The 8,708-nt window shown below is 35.8% G+C and overlaps 1 protein-coding gene and 1 long non-coding RNA gene across 6 annotated transcripts; one reads left to right on the plus strand and one right to left on the minus strand.

Moving 5' to 3' along the window:
- Positions 1 to 511: 511 nt before the first annotated feature.
- LOC116010760 lies at positions 512 to 1,410 on the minus strand. The gene is made up of 2 exons (XM_031250271.1): positions 999 to 1,410; positions 512 to 891 (listed from the first exon to the last, which is right to left on the minus strand). Exons 1-2 carry the CDS (start codon positions 1,408 to 1,410, stop codon positions 512 to 514), a joined length of 792 nt encoding a protein of 263 aa, XP_031106131.1.
- Positions 1,411 to 3,589: 2,179 nt separating this feature from the next.
- On the plus strand, positions 3,590 to 6,662 carry LOC116007995. Of its 5 annotated transcripts, none has more exons than XR_004095413.1 (6): positions 3,590 to 3,872; positions 3,991 to 4,060; positions 4,700 to 4,769; positions 5,224 to 5,438; positions 5,732 to 5,973; positions 6,321 to 6,662. It is a non-coding gene; the product is annotated as an uncharacterized LOC116007995 (long non-coding RNA). The 5 variants fall into 5 exon arrangements; XR_004095424.1 differs by having other exon boundaries at positions 3,991 to 4,041; positions 6,307 to 6,662; XR_004095408.1 differs by having other exon boundaries at positions 3,991 to 4,041.
- The last annotated feature ends 2,046 nt before the right edge of the window (positions 6,663 to 8,708 follow it).

An 8,708-nucleotide genomic window follows, 5' to 3' on the forward strand; every position in this document is an offset into this window, starting at 1 on the left:
CAAATTACCCGGTTGTATTTTCGCTCTTAGTTTACTTATCGAACTTACATTGTTTTGCCTATGTATCGAGACTTGGGGATTTTTACTTAACAGTTGGTATCATCAAAACCTATTACATGATGTTCCTAACAAATTCAACAAAGAAAAAAATGTATTTCAAAGTTTAATTTAAAATTAGTGGCATTTTCGTGCACATTTAAATACAACTTTTTTCACTCAAATTTCGATGTCAATTACTTCTAAAATTTTATTTTCACTTACAATTAAGATCAATATATAAATTCTAAATAAATATTTATCAAGTATAAAATATTGAACTGTATATAAAATATTTTTTTAAAATAATTGGGCCCCAAAAATTGGGGGCCCTGTGCGGTCGCCCCGGCGAGACATGGTCAGGGTCGGCCCTGGTTATATGATGCCTTTGTTGTAGTTTAGTAATATATTGATGTAGTGTATTTTTGTTGCCATATGGATGTATGTTGCTAGCTTTTTTTTTTAAAACAATAACTTAATTCATTAAACCATTCTCAAGACAGTTTACAAGAAAAGAGAGAGGAGTATCTAACCATTCCCCACAACTTGTCACAGAAAATGCCTCCAGTGCAACAGTACGTGCGGTACAATTCGCAGATCGTTTAACAAAATGAATATTAACATCACCAATCATATGTGTTAATTCTTTTACATCATCAACTAACAGTCCAAAGGCAGAATTAAAGGAAAAACTATGAATAACATTAAAAACAATTTGTGAGTCCATCTCAACATCAACAGAACCCATACCAGTGTTTAACAGTAAAGCTTCAGTTTCTTTAACAGTAAAGCTTCCCGGCATACAGATATTTTTTGCTGCAAAAAATCTACCATCATCATAACGTAGGACCCAACCTAGACCCATCAAGTTGTTATCATAATTTAAAGCAACATCAATATATATTTCATTTCACATGCCCGTTTCTGGCTACACCATCGCATGACATTCGGACTTGTGGTACCTATAACCGGGAGGTCATTTGCAGTTTTCCAATTCTCCAAAAAACTGAATGCACTACGCAACATATGGTTGACATCAATTGGAAGCACTTTCCAAACATGATCATTTCTGCTATTCCATATAACCCAACAAGCAACAACAAACTTAGCAAGCAAATCACCTCGTAATATATTAATACACTCAAAAACCCATTCACTCACATTATGGGCATCGACAGATACAAACACACACAACTTGTTCCAAATATTAACAGCTTCTCGGCATTGAACGAAAAGATGGAATGCACTTTCATCTTCGGTCCTACACATATGGCAAGTCAATGGCCAGTGAACATGGCGCAAATTAAGAGCATCTCTTGTAGGAAGGTAAACTGAAACCAATTGCCAGCAAGGACGACCATCTTGAGCCACCATAGTAAGTTGTTTGTAAGCATATTTAACCGTATACTATCCTTTCTGATCCCAGCACCAAATCCAATCATCTTTGGGCTTCCGCATGCTAATAGGAATATTTAAAATTAAATTAGCATAACCAGTATCAAAAATATCCCTAACGCACTCTTCATCCCACCTCATACCTTGCATATTCAAGAGAGGATGTTTGTTGCTAGTTAAGCCATGTATTGTTAACTTTCATTCTTCATGAGAATCATGTGTCTTCATTTCCAATGGCTATGGCAACCCGAGCACCCAGACAGGGATAACATCCCTACCGACCGAAAAATATAACCCTAACCGGAAGGTCTCAATTGGCAAGACAAGGACCAATAGAAGTAGGAAGAATGAAATTGGAAACACAAGCCCGTTATCCACTAGAGACAATGGAGGGAAGACCAATTTTTGACTACATCTAGAATTCAAAATGGATCAATAAATTTTATCGATATTTAGAAAGATAAACTCGTATAGTTATTATTGTAATAACAATTACAAGTATAACGAGAACAATACAGTCGTTGGACTGCTTGCGTTCTTATTAGGACATTGTGGTTTATAATTGTCCGGGTTCTTACAAAGAGAACAACGCATCACTTTTCCATTCTTTGATACTCTTTTCTTTGCAAGGTTGGTTACATGCAAGGAACACACGCTTTGGCTCATTCCTCACAAAGTGGATATTTCTCTTTGAGTAAACTGCATAATTGATCATTGCCTTTTTAAACTGTTTCCCATCATCATATAGGGTACCCACTTCAAGCTCAACTAACTCCACATTTGGATTGTACGAAGGGTATTTAAATCTACTTGTTGTTGCATTGGTGGTATACTCATATTATGCTTCCACCTCTTCTTTTTCAGATTGATAGCTCAATGGGTCATCACAGTCACAATAGTGACTTTACACATAATCATTCTCACCCAAAGTTACATTTTCAGTGTCACCTTCTGCCCTAGCCCTTCGAATTTCCTCATCATTATTTTCTGCATTACGGCACTCAACATCAACAAAGTCAACTTCATCTTGACGACTTCTTTCCAAATCATAATCTCCATCTTCATGACTGCTTCCCAAATCATCTTCTTCATCACTATAATGACTATATTCATCACCAGGCCACTAGATTGAACTTGTTCATTCTCTGCATGATTAATCAAACCAGGATCATTATCTACATGAGTACCCACACTAGGATCATCTTCAACATCTTCTTCAATATCATCTGCATGCTCAGGTTTTGGTAATGGTTAATTTTTAACAAGCTCTGCATGACTGCATCATCTATCCCATGCTCAACATACAAGTCAATTGTACCCCAATGTTGAGCCAAGTAACTCATGTGCAGTACTGCAGTGTACTTCTATCATTATTTAACAACTATAGGCTTCAAATTTTACCATACATGTCCTCCTTAATAAATTTCCACTACAAAAAAACGCGAAAATAGCGACGGATTCATTCCGTTGCTACTTTAACGACGGATTAGCGATGGATTAGTGACAGATTTACCTTTTTTTTTAAAATTGACATTTAGCGACGGATTGACGACGGTACTTTGCGACGGAAGAATTTTGTCGTTAAATACTATACGTAGCTAATATTAGCGGTAATTTTTCGCACAAAAAATTGAGACAGATTAGCGACGGACTGATTAAAAATTTTTAATTGCTACAGATTAGTGACGGAAATAATCATCCGTCGTTGCGTTTTAGATCGTGGTTTTTTTTCAAAATAGCGACGGATCAGTCGCTACCTAGCGACGGAATTTGGTATCCGTTGCTAGGTAGCGACGAATATGGTATCCGTCGCTAACTATAAAATCACAATTTATATTTTGTATACAAAAATAGCGACGGATTTTAGGATCCGTCGCTATATTTAGCGACAGATTTCATTTCCGTCGCTAAAACATTATGCGCGCGAGTTTATTTGACGGAGCGGGAATTTTTTTACTAAAACTTAGCGACGGAATTATGAATCCGTCGCTATATTTAGCGACGGATCCTAAAATCCGTCGCTAAAACATTATGGTGCGGTTTCATGTGACGAAGCGGGAATTTATTTACTAAAACTTAGCTACGGAATTTTATTTCCGTCGCTAAACGTATATATACAAGATACCAGATTGCGAACTTTTTTTATTAAACCCTAAACATTGTTCCAGCCGCCAACAACTCTGCCAGTACTGTCGACCGCTGCCCATCACCCATCGCCCACCGCTGCCCATCGCCCATCGCCGATCGCTGACAACACTGCCGGCGCCGCTGCTCGCCTCTCCGACCGCCGTAGCCTGCTCTGCCGAACCCACTGCCCATCGCCTGCTCTACCGCCGCCGTTGCTTGCTTGGCCGACCGCTGTTTCCTTCTCTGCCGAACCCACCGTCGTTGCCGTTGCTTTCTTCGCCTACCGCCGCCGCTTCCCCCACCGTGCAGCACTGGTATGTATAACAGAAATGGCGATTGAGATTGAAGAAAGGCATGCTGTATTTCAGGGCATACCACTGTCTAATTCTCTGTAATGTGCAATTTATTATTTTTTAAAATTCATTTTTGCAGGTAGTAGTTGGATATGCATCACTTCCACTATCCACTCCTGCCTCCTGCTCAGTAAGCTTCTTTTCTTCAGGTTCTGTTTTTTATCTTTGACTATATCATGCTTTATCTCCCCATTGTTCATAGAATATAGCGAACTTGAATTAAATGTAGTAAACCTGTTTCTTACAAGAATTTAATAATTGTGTTGCTTCTTAACTCTGTTCCTTCTGATGATTCCCTTTTTTATGCAAGTTTTTTCTAATATACTTGAGCAATGTACTATGTACTGGTTCAAGTTAAGAGCATTTCCAAAGAAAAGATGCATTATTGTTAAAATCTCCCTTTTTAATCCACATTTCTTCTTTTCAACTGGTGCTTGGTGTTAGGGTCGACTAACTTGTGTAGCTTTGGAAATCAATTCAGATTTGATTGGCATGTCTTTCTGTTGTTACTAACCAAGTAGCAGTAGAATCCCCCTATTTCTTAACCTCAAAGGACTTAAATATAGCTTTGCAAAAAGTTTTCCTATCTAAAACCATTCTCACTTACTCTCTCTAGCAGTATTATTGCCAAATCCTATACGTTGCAAAGTTACTATAGCATTTCTATTCTGCTGTATGCTTTTTAGCTCTTCTGTTTGTCTCTGACTAATATAAATTTTGCCAATTTAAACTTACTCTAATTCATATCTTTAAAGACAAGTGTTATGACTTTGTGTTCCTTAATCCAGGCTCAAATATGAGATCTCCTTACCAGTTATGAAGGAGTTAATTCCTCATTATCTCCAAGACAGTGGGAAGGTGTGTCTTCAGTAGTTTGTTGGGTTCCTTCTTTTCCCCTGCAAGTCTTTGGACTGCTTTCCAGCATATTTAGTTAGACTTAGTCTTCATTTTTTCTTCACTCCCCTCCTTTCCCTCACCAACTTTGATGAACTTCTGATTTAGCGCACCAGGGTTCATGATATTATATGCATTTCTTATCACTGTCTCACTTTTATTTTATATTCTAACACCCCAAAAAGTTATCATAAGTAGGCTGCAAATTCATTGTAGTCATGCTGACTTGTATATCAATTCATCTTTGCTCCTGTAAGAATCATTTTGTTCTATTTTTTCTTGTTGACTTGTATATCAATTCATCTTTGCTCCTGAATTCTTTTGCTTTCAACCTGTTAACTTTTGCTTTTAGTTGTTATTTCCCACTTAGTTCTTAGTTTGCTGAGATTTCTGCCTACTGTCTTCTCTTATACTGCAGGTTAAAGATGTTTTTCTGCCATGGTATAATGCATATAGGTTCCTTGTTCAGAATGTAAAAAGATTTGAGGTTGATGGGCTTGGGGCATTTACTCCTTTTGATAAAAAAAAACTCTTCAATCTTCTTTAAATGTCCTTGATCAATGGATCAACTCAGCAACTAAAAGTTTAGTACATTTTGTTCGACAACAGATGGCTGCATACAGATTGTATACGGTTAGTTTTCTTTAACAAATATTGTTTTGGTTAGTGAATTATGGGATAATGAACTCAAGTATAGTTAGTGTATTGCCAATGGCTCTCTTTTTCCCCTGACCAATCAGTCTATGGTCTTGTTTCATTCTTTTCATTATTTATTCCCTCTTTTAGATGTAGTTGGTCACTTGCTTGGTTTCCAAAAGAGACGAGTTTTATTTTAAAAATAGAATAAAATGATTAGTTGTTCAGGATCAAATCTTTTTCATTTATTCATTCTAAATGCATATATGCTGTTTGTTTGGTGGATCCAGGTGCTCTTGACTTCATTTGGTGGATACAAGTGCTCTTGACTTCATGCAAAGCAATGGCTCCATTCACACCTTTCTTTACTGAGGTTCTATATCTTAAAGGGTGATCATTGAATTATTATAACTGAATATTCTGTTTCTTATAACTTTTTGTAGAGGTTCCTTGGGAGGCTTGTCAAGATTTGACCCTCATCATCTTAATAATAGCTGGCGTGGCATCTCTGGGACTTGGAATAGAAACAGAAGTATGTGTTCTTCTCTTATTGTTTACTTTAGAGAATCTACTCTTGTGAACTTGTATAAGGATTGCTGACTCATGCATTTTGTCTTAAGTTTGTTTTAAGTTCTCAAATAATTCCTTGTTGTTAATAATATAGAACATATCACAGGTATAGTCTAGTTAAACATATGTAATAGATAAAATCTATTTGTGTTTTTCAAAGATGAGGAACATATAGGATATGATCTTGCCGGGAAGATAATAATCAACATAAAAGAGAAACAAGATAGATGTGTGTGTGTGTGTTTATATTTATATATATAATGGTTTGATATATTTATATATTTAAGTTATTCAGAACATGCTATGCAGTACGTAGAAGCAGATGATCAAGACTATGTTAATGAGACCTCTCCCACACCAGTGCTCCCACTTGGTTCATCTACAAATGGCCAAATACATTCACCCTGCTGCTAAGGAAAAGGATTGGCATATAGCTTTACAAACAAATACTGCTAGTTCTTTTGACCGTGCTTTGATGTCTAATGGACCGATACTACATAAGTCTTAGCTGAAGCTCCAGATTATGAAATCTAGTAGATTATGTATTTTAATGTATTTGATATCATTTCTAACGATGTTAGACTTTACAATGCAATACCTTTGTTATTGTTTTTGAGTTTGAATTTCTTAATATAATATATTTTGCGATTATATTATTGAAGTACTATAGTATAGATTAATATAGGTATGAGATATAAAATAGCGGCATATTATTTTTAAAATTTAACAACTGACAAAAGTTGTAGCAAATTCGTAGCTAAAACACCTTATAACAATAAAGAATGGCAACGAAATAGTGACGGAAATATTCGTCGCTATACTTAGCGACGGATATTTTCGTCTCTATTCGCTTACAAATTTCGTCACCAGTGGCGGATTTTTTATTGGTTTAGCGATGGAATTTCCGTCATTAGATTTAGCGACGGAATTTTCCGTTATTATGTTGTAAATTTTGTCATCAAATCGTCGCCCAGAGAAAAATAGCGACGGATTGTTTTCGTTTAGCGACGGATATTTCCGTCGCAGAAGTTAGCGACGGAAAAGAACTGCGTCGCTAAATTCTAGCGACACGCCTTTTAGCGACGGACAAATTCCGTTGCTAATCCGTCGCTAAATTGTTTAGCGACGGATTATCGCTATTTAGCGACGGAATTGGTCCGTCGCTATTTACGTGTTTTTTTGTAGTATTCAATAAGTGATGATTTGACGAAAAATCGGGGTCCATCGTCATTGTTTCCACCTCACCATTTACATAGTCCATCACAGGTTCTTAGACAAAATTGCCACCATGGTGAATTCTTAATTCTACAGTGGAATACATTTTACAAAATAAAGACATGTTATATTGTATTAAAAACATTCTAACTGGATAATAAAAATCATATTGCCAAAAAATAAGCCTTATTGCCAATATATTTTTTCTTGCCAATAAGCATCACTTACTGTCAGTACATTGTTTCCTTACAAAATTGTAGGGACCATTTACTTACATAACTGTAGAGACCATTCAATAACCTAATTTATAAAATACAACAACTACACTAATTGAGTGCATTCATCAGGACCACATCACCCAAAATGTCTCCATTATTGACCACATAATGGGACTCAATTCATAAACAAATACAGTCAAAGATAAACAAATAAGCATATCAAAAAGAATATTTGAAATTACACACTATAAAAAGCTACTGCCCATTCACCATAAACATATAAAAAGCATATCACAAAGCATATTTTGAACCACACCATATAAAAAGCTACTACTCATTCATATCTACTGCTAGCATATCAAAAAGAGTCATATATGTAGCCCATAAATAACAAGACGGTGAGGAGGATGAAGAAAAAGAAAAATACCTTCAACTTCTAGTGGAGTGGAGCGCCGGTGGTGGAGCGACGCTGTGGTGGGCAGTGGTGGAGTGACGCTGCTAGGTTGACGGTGGTGGAGCAAAATTTCTTTCTCAAGCTTTTAAATTTCTTTAATTTCATTTTTTTTATTTAAGCTTATGTGGCAACTCAAATACAAAACAAATCTTATGTGGCAAGTTAGGTGTGCAGTTACTGGCACTTAAACGATAGGTAACCGGTTAATGGGTTTCAATGCCTTAAAATTGTGAGTTAATATGTTCAATTGCACTTTTTAAAAGTTCGTGAGCCTAATTGACTTTTCGCAAAAAGTTCAGAGGCCTATTTGCACATTTTCCCTATTTATTTTTATAACCCAGGATTCCTAGACTAGTAGACTCTATGAACTCGATCCCATGCCTATAAGAAAGTAAATCGAATCAATTAACTTCAAAATTTCTACTATACTTGGTGCTAGAAGAAAGCTTAAGCAAGTCAATTTAATTTCACTAACAACGTGTTTGGTTCATGGAATAGGTCGGGAATGGAATACCATTCTCGGGAATAGATTTATTCCATTGTTTGTTTGTTTGTTTTTTTTTTTTTTGTTTTTTTTTTCTAGAAATAGCATTCCTAGGAATAAGCTATTCCCTTTGCAGGGGGAATAGCCATTCCTAGGGGACCCCCTGGTATTAGCTATTCCCAAGTATTCGGGAATAGTTTTTATACTATAATACTGAAAATACCATTGTGTATTATAACCCTTATATATATAATATGGATATATATATATATATATATATATATATATATATATATATATATATATATATATATATATATATATAT

Source organism: Ipomoea triloba, chromosome 2 (genome assembly GCF_003576645.1).
Source record: "Ipomoea triloba cultivar NCNSP0323 chromosome 2, ASM357664v1".
NCBI classification, from domain to species: Eukaryota; Viridiplantae; Streptophyta; class Magnoliopsida; order Solanales; family Convolvulaceae; genus Ipomoea; species Ipomoea triloba.

Bases quoted from the DNA above. Each gene is read 5' to 3' on its own strand.
- LOC116010760 (XM_031250271.1), bottom strand. From the start codon at position 1,410: ATGGTGGCTCAAGATGGTCGTCCTTGCTGGCAATTGGTTTCAGTTTAC. The intron at 892-998 runs GTACCACAAGTC...TGATGGGTCTAG, and splicing joins AAATGACCTCCCGGTTATAG to GTTGGGTCCTACGTTATGAT.